The sequence below is a fragment of the Erinaceus europaeus genome, chromosome 6 (assembly GCF_950295315.1).
Source record: "Erinaceus europaeus chromosome 6, mEriEur2.1, whole genome shotgun sequence".
Lineage (NCBI taxonomy): Eukaryota > Metazoa > Chordata > Mammalia > Eulipotyphla > Erinaceidae > Erinaceus > Erinaceus europaeus.
The window spans coordinates 22122020-22144043 of record NC_080167.1 but is presented as its reverse complement, the minus strand read 5'-3'; the positions used below and the strand labels follow the sequence as shown (position 1 = coordinate 22144043).

Sequence of the window (22024 nt, the reverse complement as noted above, 5' to 3'; positions counted from 1 at the left end):
ATTCTTCTATGGTCAATATTATTTTTGTTAGTTTAGGCTATGCTTAGTCTCAGTACAAACATGGATAAATAAAATGTTACTATACAAGAAAACTTTCTTATAATTTGTTTATATAATCCCAGATTAGGAATCCTCCAGGATCTGACATCTCACCAACACTGGACCCTGATGGTTTGTTTGGTGAAAGCAACTCTAGTCTGATGCTTAACTTTCTAGAGTCGTTCTGTGATATCAGGCTTCTATGTGACAATTAATGTTTGCTTCCTAGACTTTTTTTAAAAAGTAGTGAGATGAACAGATTCGGAATAAGCAGCAGTTGCTGGGTATTCATGCTCTTAGACAGAAGAGAAAGGGAGTTTTTGTCTTACTTCCTCATGAGCCTGGAGCACTGGGTAGCCTTGAGACTATCATCGCAAGACTGACAGTAATAATCAGCCTCATCCTCAGTCTGGAGCCCAGAGATGGTCAGGATGCCAGAGCTGCCAGACTTAGAGCCAGAGAATCTGTCAGGGACCCCTGAGGGTCTTTTATCATTATAATATATAATGCTTCTAGGAGCAGTTCCTGGGAATTGTTGGTACCATCTCACACTGTTGCCACCACCAATGTCATTGCTGCTTCCAGCACAGGAGATGGTGACTCTCTGGCCCAGGGTCCCAGATACTGAGGCTGGTTGAGTCAGCACAGACTGAGACCAGGATCCTGCAAGTGAAAGAGACACAGCAATGATGATGATTTCATGATTCTTTCATTTAGAACAAAAAGATGGTCTCAAGAGGACACCATACATATTTCCAGGGCCCATTCCCTAGTTCCAGGGTTCAGTTACCTGTGCCATGAATGAGAAAGGTGAGGAGGACAGGGGTCCAGAGCATGGTTGCACAGTTCTGCTATTCCCAGTGTGGGATTGGACTGTCCCTGACCTTCTTTTATGTCTCCCCTATGCCAGAGGAGGGACTGCATATGCAAATAGTTTTCATCAGTGACTGTCCTGGTTCTTCTGTGAACACTGTCACTGAAGTCAGCGTCACACCTTCACACCTTCACATCTTCACTGAAGATTTGCTTCACCTATTGGAAGAACCCTGGTAGGAAGCACCTATTGAGGCCTCATAAACAATTCTGTTCAAGGGACACTGCCAGGCTAGACAGGAAATTAGCTACTAAGTTTTCATTATGAATACAGAACCCAGCCACAAACCAGGACTTTGGTAAGAATTTTGCTGTCCTCACTGAAGCCCAGTAAAAGCCAGGGAGCAGTCCCTGAACTCCCCCTTCTGGTTAATGGACACACATGCACTGTGAGAGAACAGCCATTCTCTCTGTAAATTAGGGATTCAATATTGATTTACAAAATTACATGTCAACAGGGGTATAATTCCACACCATTCCCACCACCAGAGTTCTGAATCTTCAATCCCTCCATTGCAAACCACCACAATTCTCCCAAGGTTGCAGACATGGGTTAACTGTCATCTATACAGCTATCTGTCTACATTTGTACATAAATTCCCCCTTTGTCTTCCAGGTCCAATCCTCTCTTCCCCTCTGAGCCACTCATAACACTATTATTTCATCCAAATATCTCTTCTTTTTTCATGCTCTCTCTCTGGGACCTTATTGAGTGGAAGGAAGTTCAGAGCCCTCTTATCACTTCTCCCCTACTGGGGATATGGTTCAAAGTTGTTTTGGGGTTGCAGAAGGTAGGAGTTCTGACTTCTTTAATTGCTTTTCTGCTTGACATGTGCATTGTTAAGTTGATTCATACCCCCAGGCTGTCTCTGTCTTTCCCTAGTGGGGTAGGACTCTGGAGAGGTGAGGCTCCAGGACACACTGGTGAGGTTGTGAAACCAGCTATTCTCTGCAGTGTGTCTCTGGTCACATTCATGGTTTGATGCCTAGAAATTATTTGCCTGAAAAGTTTGTTATAAAACTTTTATTTCCAGGGAGCTTCATACAGAAGTAATGCAGTATGCATAAATGCCTCAGACCCAGGAAAGTCAGTCTTCACTCTCTTCATCTGCTTGGGTCTAGTTGAAATTGCTGTATTTTGTCCTGGATTTTTCTATTCCTGAGAGAAAAATGTACTTGTTTTTATATACAAACTGGGAACTCTCCTGGTATGTCTTCTTAGTAGTTCATTGTAGTTATGAAGTCAGAGTTTGTGCAATGAAACTTGGAGAAGGAGTAAAATGAATGTTTATTTTTTGTATATCTGTGTTTGCCTCAAAACTATTAAATTTTAAAAGTTTAAATTAAAGAAAATTTGAACTACATTGGTTGGTTTAATGAATTGTATGCACATATATATATATATATAGTTATGAAACTATATTGAATATTAGAATTTTTTCTCTTTAAATTTATTTTGTTGACAGAAATGGAAAGATATTGAGAGGGAAGTTTTATATATATATATATGGAGAAGGAGGGAGAGGGAGAGACAGAGAGAGACATAGAGAGAGAGACAGAGAGAGAGAGACACAGAGAGAGAGACCTGTAGACCAGCTTCACTGCTTCATGCTAGTGATGCTTTCCCACTGCAGTTGGGAACTGGTGCTTGAAAATTAGGTCCTTGGGCACAATAAAATGTATGTTTTATAGGATGTGCCAAAGTGTTGCTATATAAAATCTTTTTGGGAAAGCCAGGAGGTAAGGCACCTAGTTAAATGCATATGCAGGGATCCAGGTTCAGGCCTCCACTCCCCACTTACAGGGAAAAAAGCTTCATGAGTGGTGAATAGTGCTATAGGTATTTATCTCTCTATCCTTCTCTTTCCCCTTTTCCCTCTCAAGTTCTCTGTCTTATCAAATAAAATAAAACAAAACAAAAAGCTTTACAAAAAAGTAAAAAATAAGAAATCCAAGAAATCTCAGCTCTCTCTTTTTTTCACTCTCTAATTGCCTCTCTCTCTCTCACTTCTTTCTTTTCAGACCAGGTTTATCACTGGGGGACAGTTCCTGCACAATAAGTTCACTGTTACAGATATTCATTTTCTTTCTCTTTTAAAAAACAAAACAATAGTTGATAGGGCATAGAAAAATTGAGAGCAAAAAGAAGACAGGGAGATGGGGGGTGGGTGGAGAAAGAGAGATGCCTGCAGAATTGTTTCACTGCTTGTGAAGCTTCCTTCCTGCAGATGAGAACTGAGGACTTGAACTCAGGTTCTTGCTCATGTTAATGTGTATGCTCAATAAGTGCATCACAACCCAATAAGATCTTAATGTATCGTAAACTACAGTTACAACAGGAAATGATGTAAAATATTTTAAACCTAGTAAGTACAGAGTACCTGTATGTTTTCCATATTTACAACAATGAATATCTTACAAAGTCAGTCATATTTAAAGCTAAATACCAAACTTTAACAGAATCATGCTAAATAAAATGCACTATTTATTCAGATCCATTTTTCTACTAATAGACTTATTCCATTCTGATGTCCATTCCAGCAGTACAACTAAAAGCTAAACATCACAGAAAACAAATATTTATATTGACTATCCCTATTTGATTTCCCTTTTTCATTTTTATATTTCTGAATACTAAATAGTCCAAAAAGACCAGAATAAAATAACCAAAACTGACTTCACACCTCACACCGCAGTGTTTTGTCATCAGGTGCAGGTACTGACCGAATATCTACATCTCTTGCCCAGTCACCACAAGTTCACTGAGGGTGCTGGAGTGAATCTAGAAGCCAGTCCTGCATGCAGTGTCCTCTACAAGCTAAATACTCACATGAATCACAACATGGGGTTTTGTTTGTTTGCTTTTACAAAGCCCTCGCAATTTATGTTTGTAATATGAAACCCAGTCACTCAGGGTTGAGGTTAGGTTTGGACAGAGGTAAAATTCTCAGGAATCTGAGTCAGACAGGCTCACAGGTCACCAGTTTCCCAAAGCCTATCATTATATCTTCTCAATGATGGTATCAGACTGCAATGTGTTTCTGAGGGTCCTGACTATTAGAATAAGTATTACAGAGTGATTGTGCTCCAGAGGCAACCCTGATAAAACCTTAAATGGAAATGCCAAGAAATGACTTCAGAAGGGAGAAGTAGAGATGACTTAATGCTCATCATGTCTCTTGGAGTGTTTGTCAACAACAGATTTTCGATGGTTGGGTGGCAGCACACCTGGTTGAGTGCACATGTTACCATGTATAGAGACCTAGGTTCAGATCTCCTCTTCCCACCTGCAAGTGGGAAGCACCGAGTGGTGAAGCGGTCCTAAAAATGTCTCTCTGTCTCTCTCTCTCCCTGTCTATATGTCCCTTCCCATTCAAATTCTCTCAGGGCCATCAAACAAACAAATAATAAAGGAAAAATGTGCAAGAATAGAACCCCAGCAATAAACCTGATGGCAAAAAGTAAAATAAAATAAATTAGTTTTTCATGACATAATAGGTGATTGACTCAGGAAGCTCATCAAGGAATAGAATTTTAGTGAAGAATATTCACATTTTAGTGTTACACAAAATATTCAGTTGATCCCCTGGGTAGAATGGGCTGCCATGGGGTGTCTCTCCTCAAGGTGGTGGTGCTCATTACCACCATCTCTCTTTCCCTCCTTTCATAGAGGCTGAAACAAACAGAGCTACGAGAACGTTTTGGTTTCATTTTCCAGGAGTTTGAGTCATTGTGCAGAGACCACTCTCCATGTGGAGAGCACAGTGATAATCAGCCTCGATCTCTGGCTGAGCTCCTGTGATGGTGAGGGTAGCTTTGTACCCAGAGATGGAGCCAGATAATTGAGCAGGGACCCTGAGAGGGGTGGCTGTTGGTTATGTGGATAATTTGTGGGGAGCTTGGCCTGGTATTTGTTGGTGCAAGTCAGCATAGTGACACAAAGAGACTAACCCAGAGCCAAGGCTACAGGTGAGAGTAATGGTTCCTTCTGAATACACCTGTTGCATGCAGCGGGAAAGGAGCCTAAGTAGGGGTGACAGTGTTTTACAGATTACGTTAATGGTTATCTAGGTCACCCAGGATTTTCTAAAATCAGAACTTTATGAGTGAGTTGCATGGGTTCTCCTACTCCTCCTTCTTTTCTTTCTTTCTTTCTTCCTTTCTTCTTTTCTTGAGAACTTGTTTAGAGGTTCTAGCAGGGGAGTGCAGCTACTCATATTCCCTTGACCTAAGACTATCTGTCTCTATTTGGGCAAGGCCTTCCTCTTCCACCAAATGTGTAGCTTCTGTAGGGAGACTCACATGGAGTGGTGAGGGAGGGAGGGGACACCACATAGCCAGCCAGATGGGCTGAGTCAACCCTGGAGATCAATGGGGTGACAGATGTCACAGCTAGATCCCCCTCACCTCCTCTCCATGAAGTTTTCTATCTTCCTGAAACTACATTTGGGTTGCTACAATTATCCCAAAGTTTGATCTGTGACTTCTTCCTCTCCTAGGTTATAAGTGCAAATTTCTATTTGTACAGTGATAAATCAGGTTTATCATCACTTGCCAAGTCAGGTGTTTAGTTGGTTAAATATTACAGTACACACCACAGACATCACTTGGAATTTTTCTGAGCTTCGTTGAGTTTCAGCACTCCTGGTAGATATTTTCAGTTAGAAAGCAAGAGACAGAAACAAAGAGGGAAAAGACTGCACAGCACCAAAGCTTTCTCCAGTATTGTAGGGACTGAGCTTGAAGCCTGGCTATATTCATAGCAAAACGGTTACTCTTCCCAGGTGAACTATATTGACTGTTCCAGGCATACCACAATGCCTGAGACCCATAGCTCATGAGAGCACCATCATCAGTGAGACAGTAAAACTCATTGGAAGATTCACCTTCTTTTAAAAATGTTTTATTTTAATGAGAGAGACAGAAAGAGAAATCAGCAAACTGCTCAGCTCTGGTTTATGGTGGTACTGATGATTGAACCTGGTGCCTTGGAACCATACGCATAAGAGTTTTTTGCTTAAGCATTATGCCATCTCTCCAGCCTAGAGAGTTACTTCTGTTTTTTTTTAATTGTTAAGTCACCAATATCTTCTCTCCAGCCCCCTCAATAAGGAGAGGTTGTTCATAATTTTATAAAACAAGATGATGTTATTGCATCATTTGCTATCCCTAATGACTTACCTGTAGGCTCACATTAAATACCTGCCAAGGGGCTTAAGTTTTTAGCGAGTGCTGACAATTCCTAAGGCTACTTAAACATAATTTCCATGTTGCAGTAATATTTCAATATTTTAAAATGGATTTTCTGTGCCTATTCAAAAATGTCCTTGAAAATCCATGAGGACTATAGGTTTTTAAATATTATCTTGATTTTCCTTGTCACAAATATGATAGAAGGAGTATATAAAGCTTTAAATTTTATTTTATTTTTCTTAGGAAAAAAATTAGTGTATTAAAGATACTCAACAGAAAAGTGCATGCCTCTGATTTTTTAGACTCTGTATTCAATTCCTGGCACTCTGTGTAGAATATATATATAATATATATATATATATATACATACACACATATATGTATATTCATGTGACTGTATATCAAGATGAATTATTTTAACTCTGAATATAACCAATTGCATAAATGCTAGAGGTTATGTTAGATGCTTACAGTTGTCTTTTTTAGATACAAAGTAAAGTAAGGATCCCTGCTCCAACTTTTGGCTACATTCAGTATAGGTGATTATACATAAGCATTCACTTTTGTTGTGGCCAAGATTTTTGGATTTCAAATTAGAATAAAAGTTCAGAATAAAAGAAACTTCTTTTTCCTCTGGTGGGGATTATGGTAATCATCCCATAGGCAAAGAGTACTGAATCAATCCTCTTTCAACCTCAGTGGGAATAGTGCCAGATTGCACTGATAGGTTCAGAGGACACATGTAAAAATATCATTTATAGATGTATTTAAAGAGAAAATCAATATAAACTTGTCTAAAAATAAGTGGTGCCCAACATCATGATAGCAAAGACTTTGTGCTATCATGAAGCCCCTCTGTCTAGAAGTGCCATCTTAGGGGACTTTCTGGGTGTGCATGCTCTCAGGCAGCAGAGTAAAAGAGTTTTTGTCTCACTTCCCCTTGAGCCTGGAGCTCTGTGGGGACTACTGAGACTATCATCATAAGACTGGCAGTAATAATCAGCCTCATCCTCAGACTGGAGCCCAGAGATGGTCAGGGTGCCAGAGCTGCCAGACTTAGAACCAGAGAATCTGTCAGGGACCCCTGTGGGTCTTTTATCATTATAGTATATAATGGTTTTAGGAGCAGTTCCTGGCAGCTGTTGGTACCATTGCACACTATTGCCACCACCGATGTTGTTGCTGTTTCCAGCACAGGAGATGGAGACCCTCCCGCCTAGGTTTCCAGACACTGAAGATGGCTGAGTCAGCACAGACTGGGCCCAGGATCCTGGGAAAGAGAAGCAACAAGGACATGATTCTGATGTTCAGAGACAAGAGGAATACTTAGCATGACCCAAGACATCTTCCCAGAATACTATCATTGTCACCATTCTCAGTCACCTGTGCAATGAGTGATGAGGGTGAGGAGAAGAGGAGCCCAGGCCATGATGACACAGCTCTGTGATTCTCTGTGTGAGGTTGGGCTGCCCTAGGCCACCTTTTCTTTCCCACCCCCTGATGTTGAGGGAGTGTTTATGTAAATAATTTCCTGTCTGGTGACTGTCCAGCCCCTTCCTAAGCCATGAGGCCATTCTCATTTCATCCTTACAATAAAATGACGGGTGGGATGAAGGTTTTATTATTTTTTTAAAAGTTTATATTTATTTATTTCTTTATTTATTGGATAGAGACAGCCAGAAACTGAGAGGAAAGGGGAGATAGAGAGGGAGAGAGAGGCAAGGAGAGACATTGGCAAACCTGCTTCACCACTCATGATGCTTTCCCCCTGCAGGTGGGGGTTGGGGGCTTGAACCCAGTTCTTTGCACATTGTAACACATACACTCAACCAGATGAACCACCACTTGGCCCTAGGATGAAGGTTTCCTTTATCCCTTGGGAGAACTCTGGAGGGAAGTACCACATAAATGTTCCTGGTCAGGAGACATTGCCAGACCAGAAAGGACATTAATTACTGGCTTCACCATCAGCAACGGACCAAATCACATATGAGGACTATGGTGGTTATCTTTGGGAGGTGGGAGGGTGGGGATACAGAACTGTTTTGGTGGGTGTGATGTGGAACTATACGTTGTACTCTTAACAATCTTGTAGCAAACTATTAAAAAAAATAAAAATTAAAAAAAAATAGGGTCAAGTCACAAACCTGGGAGCTTTTGTGTGCATCATCATCATTAAGAGCTGACCATAAAATGGTCTCACCACACCCCCTGCTGGTCTCTGGGCAAACACTCCCAAAGGTTCAAAGTTCAAAGAACATTTGTACTTTCTGCAGTTTACGATGCAAGAGGAGAAAGGTTTGTTGATTTGAAAGATGTATAAATATTATTGTGGGGAAAAAGTTTAGAATGGCAATTTTATAGGGAGTAGCTACATATCGTATTCAGAAAACATAACTAAATACTAAACATTCCCAAATTCAAGAGATAATTTCAGAGAAAAATTTTAAATTTGACCGATAGGCACAACATTTACTGGTAAGAGCATACATATTTATAAGTGAAGGTAATATGATCTTCTTAAGTTAGTAGGTTTTATTTTCTCTAAATTTGTGTCATATTTTCTGTGCAAAGGATTGTCTTAAGTACCATGAAATTTCCCCATCTATAGTGTTTTACTCACTATTTAGTAGTCAGGTGTGACATTTTCATGTTTTTTTAATTTTTTATTGATGAATTACCTCAGAGTAAGAGTCATATTTTCTTCCCTCTGTTTGTTACCTACAGATTCATATCCCTAGCACCACCATCAGCCAGAGGTGAGCAGTGCTTTGGTAAGGAAAAGCCAACCAACCAACCAACATGCAAAGAAGGACGGACAACCCTTTGCACAAAAGAAGTATGCTGATATAAGTGACTTTGAGAGCACAATAAGAAGGAGCACCTGACCAGAAGAGAAGATGCAGAGGTCTTTTAAGTCTACCCAACAGCTCTTGGGCATGTACGGTCTTTTCAGAAGAGAAAGGGAGTTTTTGTCTCACTTCCCCCATGAGCCTAGAGCACTGTGTAAGCACTGAAACTGCTATCGTAGGTCAGACAGTAATAATCAGCCTCATCTTCAAGCTGGAGCCCAGTGATGGTCAGGGTGCCTGTGGTGCCAGACTTGGAGCCAGAGAATCTCTCTGGAATCCCTGAGGGTCGATTGCTATTTTTGTAGATGATCAATTTGGGGGCTGTTCCTGAGGGTTGTTGATACCATTGCACATATTTTTTCCCAATATTGTTGCTGTTTCCAATGCAGGAAATTGTGATGCTTTGGCCCAGAGTCCCAGACACTGATGATGGTTGAGTCAGCACAGACTGGGCCCAAGAACCTTTGAGTGAAAGAGGCATAGAAGTCGTGATTAAAGTTATAGAGACAAGGGGAAGAAATGCACTTTCTCCTGCTACCAAATCCAGGTACCTGTGCAGTGAGCAAGGAGGGGGAGAAGAAGAGCAGTCCAGGCCATGGTGAACTCAGCTCCCTGAAGCCCGCGGTGGAGGTGGAGCTATGTTGAGCCAGGTCTCCTTTTCATCTCTACCTTTTGCTGGAGGAGGGGCGATTCATGCAAATAGGTTTATAAGCAGTGACACCCCAGCTCCTCCCTGAGCCCTGATTCTCAGTCATACTCCAAACAGAAGACAATGGATATTTGTTTTACCATTTTACTGTAAGGGCCCTGCTCAGGGCAACTGTCAGACCACAGAGGACACAGCTGCAGACTGTGCATCAGAGAGCACACGGTCCAGATCCCAGGTTCATGTTTCTTTGAGTGACTGTTCCTCTCTAGGTAGCTGTGTTAGAGACAATAGTACAATCCCACAGTGCCCCCTGCTGGTCTACAGCGCACATTCACCATGACCCAAATCCCTGCCAGGTGGACTGGCTTCTGCAGCTTCTTATATCACTATCTCCATTCACGTATGTGGGGGTTGGTTCACAGACATTGTGATAGGACAATGCTATATTTCTGCTCACTGTCAGAATGAGTCCTGGTCCCCCAAAGATGCAAACAGATACCTTAACAACAGATTGATTTGTTGGTATATATTGAGAAGATACTGCACATGTCATCATTGTCTACACCATTCAAGCATTTTTGGTGTTTGTAAACATATGAATAAAATTAATGGGTCCAAAAATTCTTACACCTAATGGTTTTTCACCTTAGTGTCTTGATTTTAGTTAATTTCTTTTTTTAAATTTCTTGTTTCCTTTATTGGGGGATTAATGTTTTATATTTGACAGTAAATACGAATGTTTGTACATGCAAAACGTCTCTCTGTTTTCCACATAACAATACAACCCTCAATAGATGCTCTGTCATCTTTTTCTAGGACCCGTACTCCCCTCCCCACCCACCACCCTAGAGTTTTTTACTTTGGTGCAATACACCAACTTCAGTGATTTTGTTAATTTCATTGCCACACTGATTCATGAAAACAAGAGAAGACTAATGACTTCATTTTTATTAGGTATAATAAACAGAAAACTCCTTTATAGATGCTGTTATTGGTTTGTGTCTAGTAATGTTTTAAATGTTAAAGTTTTTTTTACCACTGTCACCTTTAAAATGTTGCATATTTTAAATTTTGTTAGTAGTTCTATGACCTGTTTTTATCACATTTTTATATGGTAGACTGTTTGGACAAGGGACACTGTCTTCTATGCATCTGCAATTGTACTTCCACTATTTGTGGAGAAGTCTACACTATTTCTCAGAAAAGTGCATGGGTTTATGCACATTAATTATTAATCCTTTAGTGTACCTGCTTTTTAAAAATACTACATTCACATGTGTGTCTAGCCACCTATTTATAGTACACTGTTGTGTTTTGATAAGCACTGCATTAAACTTATGTGTTATTTTGGGAAGAATTGAGAGAGAAGCCTAAATGGTTGGGGGCTCTGACTCTTGGGGGGAAGCACCTGCTCTCACTTCTGATTCAGCAAGAGTCCAGGGTCCATTACACCTAATTGATTGCTAATCATCTTACATAGAGCAGACGTACACCACCGCCAAATGCTGACATCCTTAAGAGTATATGAATAGTAATGGTAATAACTCAGAGATAAAGATTTATTTCCCTTTGGTAATGAATATTTAAAAAATATTTAAAAATGGAAATATTCACAAGACTATATGACAGGGGCTGGATGTTGGTGCACCTGGTGGAGCGCACATGTTACAATGTGCAAGGATCCGGGTTCGGGCCCCTAGTTCCCACCTGCTGGGAGAAATCTTTGTGAGTGGTGAAGCAGTGCTGTAGGTGTCTCTCTGTCTCTTTCCCTTTGTTTTTCTTTTTTAAAAAGTTTTTATTAATAAAAAGGAAACATTGACAAAACCATAGGATAGGAGGGGTACAACTCCCCACAATTCTCACGACCTGAACTCTGTATCCCATCCCCTCCCCTGATAGGTTTCCTATTCTTTATCCCTCTGGGAGTATGGACCAAGGGTCATTATGAGGTTAAGAAGATGGAAGGTCTGGCTTCTATAATTGCTTTCACACTGACATCAGTGTTGACAGGTCTATCCATACTCCCAGCCTTCTTCTTCTTCTAGCATTTGCCCTTCTTCCATAGCCAGTCAACAGCATCAGGTTGAGCCTGATGTAAAGAGACCTCTTTTGAATCTGGAGAGGTGGCAGTCGTTGACTATGTGGGTCGTAGTCTGTCTGTAGCCGCAGGGACAGTTCGGGTCGTCTCTGGCTCCCCAGTGATGGAACATAGTGGCGCACCGGTCATGGCCTGTTCGATAGCGATTGAGGAGGGCCCAATCATAACGTGCTAGGTCAAAGCCAGGTTGAAGTTTGCAGGGGTCTGTGATGAGGTGTTTGTTCTTTACCTCAGCTGACTGCCAACTCTGTTTCCAAGAGTCTGGAACAGAGAAGTTCAGTGTAGGCGTAGGAGACCAGATTGGATGATGAGATGTCAAGCGTTGGACAGGGTGGGCAAAGATATCCGTGTATATTGGCAGGTCCCGTCGAGCGTAGACGTGGGAAATGAACTTAGATGATGCCGCATCCCGACGAATATCTGGCAGGGCGATGTTGCTAAGAACTGGCAGCCATGGAACCGGGGTGGAACAGATGGTTCCAGAAATGATCCTCATGGAGGAATATAATTTGGAATCGACCAACTGGACATGGGGGCTACGGAACCATACTGGGGCACAGTATTCTGCAGTGGAATAGCATAATGCCAGAGATGATGATCGTAGTGTGGAAGCGCTAGCACCCCATGAAGAGCTGACCAGTCTTGCAATGATGTTATTCCTCGCGCCCACCTTTGCTGCAGTTTTTGTGAGATGTTCGTGAAATGACAGGGTGCGATCGAGAGTAACACCAAGATAGACTGGCTGGGCTTCATGCCGGATTCTCGTATCGCCAAGCTGCACATTAAGCTCACGCGAGGCCGAGGCATGGTGTAGATGGAAAACAGATGATACCGTTTTTGCAGTGCTAGGGATTAGTCGCCATTTTTTACAGTAATCAGATATCAGAGACATGTCTTTCGTGAGTGTTTCCTCGAGGATATCAAACTTGGATGCCTGAGTTGCACAGCAGATGTCATCAGCGTAGATGAACTTCCTTGAAGAAGTTTCTGAGAGGTCATTGATGTAAATATTAAATAGCGTAGGAGCCAGAACAGAGACTTGGGGGAGGCCACTTGAGACAAGTCTCCATCTGCTAGACTTGTCATCCAGATGCACCCGGAATCTTCTGTTTTGGAGAAGAAACGATATAGTGTTGGCCACCCATGGAGGCAGGCATCTTGAGATCTTGACTAGGAGACCACGGTGCCAGACAGTGTCATAGGCTGCTGTGAGATCAACAAAGACAGCACCCATCTTTAAATGCTTCTGGAATCCATTTTCAATGTAAGTTGAGAGGGCCAGGGCTTGTTCACAGGTAGATCTTCCTGGGCGGAAAGCAGCTTGGGTGAGTGATAGGAATTTCTCTGTAAGAGGAGAAATACGTGACAGAAGCAGCCTCTCAAGGAGTTTGTAACACACGGAGAGGAGAGAAATTGGTCTATAGCTGGCGGCCAGTGTTGGGTCTTTCTTTGGTTTCAAAACTGCTATTATCTTTGCACGACGCCAAATTTTGGGCATAGATTCGGATTCCAAGATGTGGGACAGGAATGAAGTGAGCCACTTCTTTGCCGCGGGGCCCAAGTTAAGAATGAGTTCTGGGGTTATGTTATCATAGCCAGCCACTGTTCCTGGTTTAACCCTCTTCAAAGCGTCTTCCAGTTCAGACATTGTAAAGGGAGAGAGTTTTGGAGATGGACAAGATAAACGGAAGTGGGATGACCACTCATGGGAAATTTCTCTTTTCCAGACTGGGTCGATCTTAGCATGTCCAACTTGAGTTAGGTGACTGGCCACTGAGTTTGGAGATACAGGAGGATGGGAGACCGGAGAGGGTTGGCTATCGGCACCCAGACTATGAAGAAGCTTCCAGGCCTTCCTACTTGAGTGGGTGAAGTTCAAGCTTTCTGTGAGTTGTTGCCAGCAGGCTTGGCATGCTGCATCCAGGGAGGCAATGAGATGGTCAGCCTAATTCTTTCTTTCCCTCTTGGGGCAGGGTTCTGAGGTAGCAGGGCTCCAACACACATTGGTGGGGTTGTCTGCTCAGGGAAGTCTGGTTGACATCATGGTAGCATCTGGAACCTGGTGGCTGAAAGAAGAGTTAACATATAAAGCCAAACTAATTGTTGACTCATCATGAACCTGAAGGCTGGAATCATGCAGATGAAGATTTGGGGGTCTCTGTGTTATAGATAGTTCGTAGGCCTATTTTAGTTATATTCCAAAGGACCCATGATTATACTAGGTTTCTTCTGTCCCAGTTCAAATCCTCTTCTTTTAGAACCAAGTTCACATATCACTTCCTGGACTTGTCTCACCAGTGAGAGATGAGTGACCCTCTTTGTTGCCTGTTTCCAGCTGGAAGCTGGCACTGGCTGAGGGGGCGACATGCTACTGCAGGGAAACCGATAGTGAGGGTGAGAGTGTGGAGAGAGAGAGAGAGACATACTTCAGGGAGTCCTTCAGAGAGACAGCTCAGTTTATTTTACAGTGGGCGGGTTAATACACCAAGGTTTAGGGAAGGGGATGTAGTAGCCATCCAATCACAGAGCCAAACCTCATACCATACCATACCATACCATACCATACCATACCATACCATACCATACCATACCATACCATACCATACCATACCACATCATGCCTGTAGCATCACACCATATATGTCCTCTACGTCATGAGTTAAGGACCTTGTGATGAGAAGATCTCTGACCCCCACTATGGAATCCAGGCACCATCTTGGGTCCACATGGTTGAGAAGGGACACACCTACTACCTCTCTCTGGGATGGCTCAGGGTCCACCCTCTCAAGACTCAATGTAGAGATGATAGATCTTGACCCAGGCTGGAGGGGGGGGTCAATTTCTCCCACACCTCTTGATGCAAAGTATAATTTTAGTTTGGTCTTCTTGGTCAAAAATTTAATTTCATCTGGGTTCAAGCCCCTGTTTCCCACCTGCTGGGAGAAAGTTTCATGAATGGTGAAGTAGGACTAGAGTTGCCTGTCTCTTTCCTTCTCTATCTCCTTCCCCCTTCTCAATTTCTCTCTGTCTCTGTTCAATAATAAGTAAATAAAAGAAAAGAAGGAAAAACCCTACAAAGAAAATTAATTTTAGTTCTTAGCTTTCTCTTTTGCTTTAGAAAATAAATAACCGTAATCATTTATTATTCTATTTAACCTCCCTGATAGGTGGTAACTCAACACCTACCTGTTGCTGTTCTAAAAAGCTCCAAATTGAGAATCATAGCAGAGTTGGGTACAGTAAGTGATGAGTCAAGAAAAATCTATGACTAGATATGCTTCTGGGTCCTTATGGGTATCAATTGTAGGAGATTCTGATTCAGGGATAGACTTCACAACTAGCAGTGCACAAACTCAGTGTTTTATCTGTACTTGATGCTCCAAATAATTCCTTTCTCAACCTCTTTATCCTGACTTTACCCCCAGAAGATTTGATAGATTAGTTATATCTTTGTGGTCTGTGCCCTGTGTTGAAATTTACTCCAAGTTTAAATCATAATTTTGTTGCTTTGTTCATGAAACATATGGACCTCTATGAGCCCTACACTCAGGAATCTAGGAAAAACAGAGAATTCTTTTCTTTTTTTTTTTTTTTTTACTTAATTCCTCTTTATTTTTTAAATCATTTTCATTTATTTATCGGATAGAGACCACCAGAAATCAAGAGGGGAGGAGGGAAGAGAGAGAGAGAGAGAGAGAGAGAGGCAGAGAGACACCTACAGCTCTGCTTCATGACTCACAAAGCTTTCCGCCTTCAGGTGGGGATTGTGGACTTGAACCCTGGACCTTATGTGTTCTAACATGTTCGTTCAACCAGGTGCATCACCACCAGCCCCCTTAACACCTCTTTGTTCAGATCTTTTTTTTTTTTAATTTTTTTTTTTATTTAAGAGAATTCTTTGAGTTGACCCCTTAACTGAGTTCATGCTGGGTGATTGCCAGACTACAAGCAAGAAACTATAAGGGTTACATTGCCTTTTTAACCCATGCCTCACTAGGGGAAGAGAGAGACAGGCTGGGAGTATGGATCAACCTGCCAACACCCATGTTCAGCAGAGAAGCAATTACAGAAGACAGACCTTCCACCTTCTGTATCTCATAATGATCCTAGGCCCATACTCCCAGAGGGATAAAGAATAGGAAAGCTTTCAAGGTAGGGAGTGGGATAAAGAGTTCTGGTAGTGGGAATTATGTGGAATTTTACCCCTCTTATCCTATGGTCTTGTAAGTATTTCTATTTATAAATATAAATTAAAAAATGCTTTTTTAATCATAAAATAGTTGTCTAAATAATTATGACTGGAATAAACAGATAACACAGCCATGTCATCTTAATTTTAATAATTATTTTTGAGAGCTTAGATATGTTAAATAGGCAGGTGGGGAACAGTTGTTATTATTAGAAGTTATTTTCAGGGCTGGGCAGTGGTGCACTGATTTAAGTGCACATGCTACAATGCACCAGGAGCCAGGTTCAAACTTCTAGTCCACACTTAATGAAGTGGGGGTGTGGGAGCTTCTTAATAGGTGAACCAATACCACAGATGCCTCTTAATCTCTCTCTTTCTAATCCTCCTTCCTTCTAGTTTCTCTGTCTTTCCAAAATAAATAAATACAGGAAGAAAGAAAGAAAGGAAGGAAGAAGAGATTATTTTCAACTAAAATTTTGTAGAATACAATACTTAAAATTTTTTTTTCTTTTTATCTTTATCTATTTATTTATTTTTCGTTTTATTGCCCTTGTTGTTTAACATTGTTGTGGTTATTGATGTCATTGTTGGATAGGACAGAGAGAAATGGAGAGAGGAGGGGAAGACAGAGAGGGGCAGAGAATAATAGACACCTGCAGACCTGCTTCACCGCCTGTGAAGCGACTCCCCTGCAGGTGGAGAGCCGGGGGCTTAAACTGGGATCTTTATGACGGTTCTTGCACTTTGCACCAGGTGCGCTTAACCCGCTGCGCCACCGCCTGACTCCCAGAATACAATACTTTTAAATCGAGTTCTAGTTGAAGTCCCTAAACTAGTTCAGGTCAGAACTTTTCCACGTTTTCATGTGTGAGTGTCCCTGTGAGAACACACCATTGTGCTCAGTCCCAAGCACAGAGGTGAGCAACACCCTGCATCATCAGAGGCACCATCCTGATGCTGTTGACTGGCTACGGAAAAAAGGGCAAACACTAGAAGAAGAAGATCAGAGGCACCTTTTAATTCGAAGAAACAACTGGGGACCATGGGGCCTCAGAGCTTATTGGAGTTAGAGCCATAGTACAGGAGAAATTAGGCAGTGATCCCTGACTCTGGCTGGCACTGTTTATGTAGCAATCTCCACAACTGATGTCACTGCTCAGAGTGCAGGTGAGTCTGGCTGTTGATCCAGAAGATGCAGAGAGGGAGGGAGGCTGAGTCACCATAGACTGGGAGAGGGAACCTGCAAACACAGACACTAGTGATATCAGGGCAGGGCAGGGATTAGGGTGAAGTTTTTCAGGATTCTGAGTAAAAGCACATCAAAATGAGTGAAAAGCTCTTGACTTTAAAATTACAATTTTAGAAACAACCACAAGGCTGATTTGACTTGATTACAAAGGATTTGCATGAAGATCCTTTGTGTAAATGAATGACGATGTGAGTAATTTTGAGATCCTCCACAGAATGTAGGGGAGGACCTCTGTAGGAACGTGGGTCATGACATCGAGACTGAGGACGCAGAAGCAGAGGGTAAACCTGACCAGAAGTTGCTGGATGTGTATGTTATGTTGAGAAAGGGAGATTTTTGTCTCACTTCAGCCATGAGTCTGGAGCACTGTGTGAGTCTTGAGACTATCATCATAGGCCAGGCAGTAATAATCAGCCTGATCCTCAGACTGGGGCCCAGAGATGCTTAGGATGGCTGAGATGGCAGACTTGGAGCCTAGAAATTGATCAGGGACCCAAGTGTAGTTTTCTAGTCTGTGTCTAGTCTCTACACTAAAGCACTTACGGTAGTTCAGATCTGTTATGGAGCTGTGTCTCCACCAGTGATTTTTGGGGAGTCACTTCATTTGATACCCTCCTTTGTGCTGGGGTTTTTGTCCCTCTCCTCTATCTCTGCACTGGTGACTAGTTGAAGCATTATTAGAAGTAGATCACCCTTAAGTCCTTCTTGTGTGATTTTTTTATTTATGCCTTGTGGAAAGCTAATTTTTAAAAATTTCTTCTTACTTTTATTTCTTTACTGGCTAGAGATAGACAGAAATCAGCAGTGAAGGGGGAGGATAGAGAGGAAGACAGACACACCTGCAGCACTGCTTCACCACTTGCAAAGCTTTCCCCCTGCAGGTAGTGACCACGAACTCGAACCTGAGTCCTCGCACATTGTAACATGTGCACTCAACCAAATGTGCTCAAACTGGTGCGCCACCACCCGGCTCCAAGCTAATTCTTTGTATCAGTTTGTGATACTACTTAAAATTATGGAAGAAAAATGTGATTCCCTTTTTCATTGCTTGTTTGCTTTGGTGTTAGAGGGGCCTCACACATATGTAATTATATTGCTTTGGGCCAACTTTTACAGTTAGAAGTAACAAGAGAAACCATAGCACTGAAGGTTCCCCTAGAACTCTCTTAACGATTCCATGAGGTATGTTGGGCGTTCTACCAAGTAAGATATCTCACTGAGTCTCTAAATTGCCATTTTAAAGAGATGAAATAAACCATCTTGGCATAGTAGTTATAAAAAAGACTCTCATCCTTGAGGCTCTGAGGTCCCAGATTCAGTCCCCAGCTTCACCATAAGCCAGGTCTAAGCAAGGTCCTCTTTGTTTCAAAATCAAATGAACAACAACAGTAACAACAACTAAAAGTCCCTGCACTACCATAAGTCAGATCTGTGCAGTGACCTGGTAAAAATAAAGCAAAATAAAATAAAATAAGCACATAGAACAGCTCAATCAGTTCTGATTTCTATCACAGAAACTTACACTCCACCATTGTGCTCTAACATCAGAATGACCCCCGTATATACACTAAGTCTTTTACTTTGGTACAATACCAAAATTAAAAATAAAAATAAAGATACTGGGTTTGGTCCAAACCTAGTCCAAGTTCTGTTTTGTGTTTCTAATTTTCTTATTTCTCATCTTCTTTCCATGAAAGAGATCATCCCATATCTATCCTTCTTTTCTGGATTATTTCACTTAACATGATATCTTCAATGTCCATCCAAGATGAAGTGAAGAATGTGAATTCATCATTTTTAATAGTTGAGTAGTACTCCACTGTGTATAGTATCACAGTTGGTTTCAGGGAGCTGAGTGCACCATGTCCTGGACTCCTCTACTTCTCATCATCATTGCTCATTGCATAGGTAACAACAGTTGATAACAGGATAAGGATCTTTTCTATTTATTTATTTATTCATAAAAAGGAGACATTAACCAATCCATAGAATAAGAGGGGTACAACTCCATATAATTCCCACCACCAGATCCCCTCCCCTGATAGCTATCCTGTTCTTATCTGTCTGGGTGTATGGACCCAAGGTCATTGTGGGATACAGAAGGTGGTAGGTCTGGCTTCTGTAATTGCTTCCCCGCTGAACATGGGCGTTGACAGGTTGATCCATACTCCCAGCCTGTCTCTCTCTTTCCCTAGCGGGGCAAGGCTCAAGATGTTTCATTGCTATTTTGTCTCTAGACTCCCTAATCAGCACTTCCATGTTTTTTGTATTTGTTTTCAACTTACAGGATCCTGGGTCCAGCCTGTGCTGACTCAACTATCCTCAGTGTCTGGGTCTCTGGGTCAAAGCATCAGAGTTTCCTGCATAGGAATGAATCAGTGACAATCTTGGGGGAAAGTATGTGAGGTGGTTTCAACCATTCCCAGGAACTGCCCCCCAAGCTCCTGATAAAGTACAAACTACCATGTATTAAGACTCAAGTTTGAGTTCCTGACATCACAGAGACCACCATGCATAGCCAGGGAAAGCTTCATGCATGGTGGAGTGATGCTTCAGTGTCTCTCTTTCTCTGTTTCTTTATCCACCTGTTTTTATTTCCCTGTTTCTATCCAAAATCAAAAGAAAAAAGAGACCTGTGGGATATGTAGGATTGTTCAGCTTTAAATTCCAGGTGTGGGAGGGGTGAAAAGGTGGAGACTGTTCGTTTTTCTGGGGCCGGGTGGTGGTGCATCTGGTTGAGTGCACATGCTATACTGCACAAGGACCCAGATTTGAGCCGCCAGTCCCCACCTGCAGGGGGAAAGCTTTGAGAGTGGTGAATCAGGGCTGCATGTGTCTCTCTGTTTCTCTCCCTCCCTCCCTCCCTCTTCCCTGTCAATTTCTGGCTATATCTATCCAATAAATGAAGTTAAAAAATTTTAAAAGCCTGAAAGTCATAGAATTAATTTGGTTAATTTAAAAAAGAGAGAGAGATTGTTCATTTTTCTACTTTTCTACCAGAGGAATGTGTGTAGGTAGACTAGTCATGAGCAGTTAACACATATGGTTTGTGTATGTGTGTGTGTGAGTTACATGCTGGTTTTAAGTACTTGAAGAGGTTTTCTTTCCCATATTTACTTTTATCGAGAAGATAATGTGAGCAAGAAAAAATAGAAAGAGAAACAGAATATAACACCTAACACCACAGCACCAAAATTTCCTTCAGTGTACTGGGGCTAAGCTTGAATCTAGGTCATGCAAATGGCTATTCAGGACATTATCCAGGTGAACACTTTTGGTGAACTAATATTTCCAGATATGCAAATTTTGGGAATAAGATTATAAAGCTAAGATATGCTAATATTTTGTGAAAAGTACAATAGGGGGCCAAAGAGTGGCATGCCCTATAGAACATGCACATTACCTTGTGCAAGGATATGGTTCAAGACTAGTGTCCGACCAGCAAGGGAAAAGCTTCCCAAGTTTTGGAACACCATTGTAGGTTTCTCTTTTTCTCTCTCCTTCTCTACCCCTTCCCAGTATGTCAATGTTGTCCTGTCCCTTATATAGAAGAAAATGAGTGAAAAAAATGTTACCACGAGAATTGGATTTCTAGTGTATATACCAAGCATCAGTGATAAGGACGGTAGAAATCAACCAACAAACTGGCCCGGGGATAAACAATCACCAGTAATGGAAATAAAGGGTTTTATGTCTCCAAAATATCTCTTGACTACATAAGTTCAATCTTGAGGGATATTGAGAACAAAGTGGAGAGAGAGATGTTTACTACAGAAGAAGCCCTGAAGAAATAGTGCTCAGTACCTCAGCTGAGAAGAAACAGCTGAGTCTGAGTGGGAACTGCTGTGTGTTCACGTACATAGCAGAAGAGAAAGGGAGTTTTTATTTCACTTCCTCATGATTCTGAAGCACTGTGGGAGCACTGATGCTGCTATCATAAGAGTGGCAGAAATAATCAGCTTCATCCTCACTCTGGAGTGCGCTGATAGTCAGAGTGCCTGAACTGCCAGACTTGGTTCCAGAGAATCGGTCAGGGACACCAGAGGGTCGATTGCTATTACCATAGATGAGGAGTTTGGGGGCTGATCCTGGGAGCTGTTGGTACCAGTGTACATCATAACCGTTTCCTATGTTGTTGCTGCCTCCAAGGCAGGAGATGGTGACCCTCTCATGCAGACTCCCAGATACTGAGGGTGGCTGAGTCAGCACAGACTGGGCCCAGGATCCTACAAATGGGAGAAACATAGACAGTAGTTCCAGAGGCTATATACAAAAGGTAAAAGCAGCACCCCAGGTATGCTACCAACACCCTTCCCCATCTCCCTTTTTTATTGTCACCTGTGCAGTGAGCAATGAAGGTGAGGAAGAGAGGAGTCCAGGTCATGGTGCACACAGTCCCCTGTCACCACCATATGCTGTGGCTGACAAGGCCTCCTTTTCTTCCCCCTGTGTGCAGAGGAGGGGCTGTCCATGCAAATACTTTCAACTTGGTGACTGGTCATCTCTTTCCTAACTCCTAGAGCTGGAGCTCAGCTTACATGAGGAAATAGAGATCGTTTTACCTCTTGGGTCAACTGTGTGAAGAAACACCAGCAGAGAGCATACAGAAGTATGTTTTCATGGATTTTTCCATGCCAGAAAGGTGTGTTCTCATGAGGGAGCAGGAGAATCAACTTTGATCAGAATCTTTTGACTGGTTCTCACCAAGGAATTATTTGTATGATGAAAGCTGAGTAGGCCCACATTGCCCTCTGCTGGCTCCAATGCACACACTCAGTAAGATTCAAAGCTTTTAAGACCTTTTTATTTTTAATTTTATTTATAAAAAGGAAACACTATCAAAACCATGGGATAAGAGGGTTCACACCATTCCTACCACCAG

At 41.9% G+C, this 22024-nt stretch overlaps 1 pseudogene and 3 gene segments (V, D, J or C); all 4 read right to left on the bottom strand.

Moving 5' to 3' along the window:
• Positions 1 to 364: 364 nt before the first annotated feature.
• LOC103118574 (immunoglobulin lambda variable 1-40-like) lies at positions 365 to 889 on the bottom strand. The segment is given in 2 exon segments: positions 365 to 702; positions 830 to 889. Coding segments are annotated over 2 exon segments (384 nt in total).
• Positions 890 to 7006: 6117 nt separating this feature from the next.
• Positions 7007 to 7565, bottom strand: LOC103118573 (immunoglobulin lambda variable 1-40-like; annotated as a pseudogene).
• A 1534-nt stretch (positions 7566 to 9099) lies between these two features.
• Positions 9100 to 9569, bottom strand: LOC103118572 (immunoglobulin lambda variable 1-40-like). The segment is given in 2 exon segments: positions 9100 to 9419; positions 9509 to 9569. Coding segments are annotated over 2 exon segments (366 nt in total).
• An 11455-nt stretch (positions 9570 to 21024) lies between these two features.
• On the bottom strand, positions 21025 to 21563 carry LOC132539058 (immunoglobulin lambda variable 1-40-like). The segment is given in 2 exon segments: positions 21025 to 21368; positions 21481 to 21563. Coding segments are annotated over 2 exon segments (390 nt in total).
• Positions 21564 to 22024: the final 461 nt, after the last annotated feature.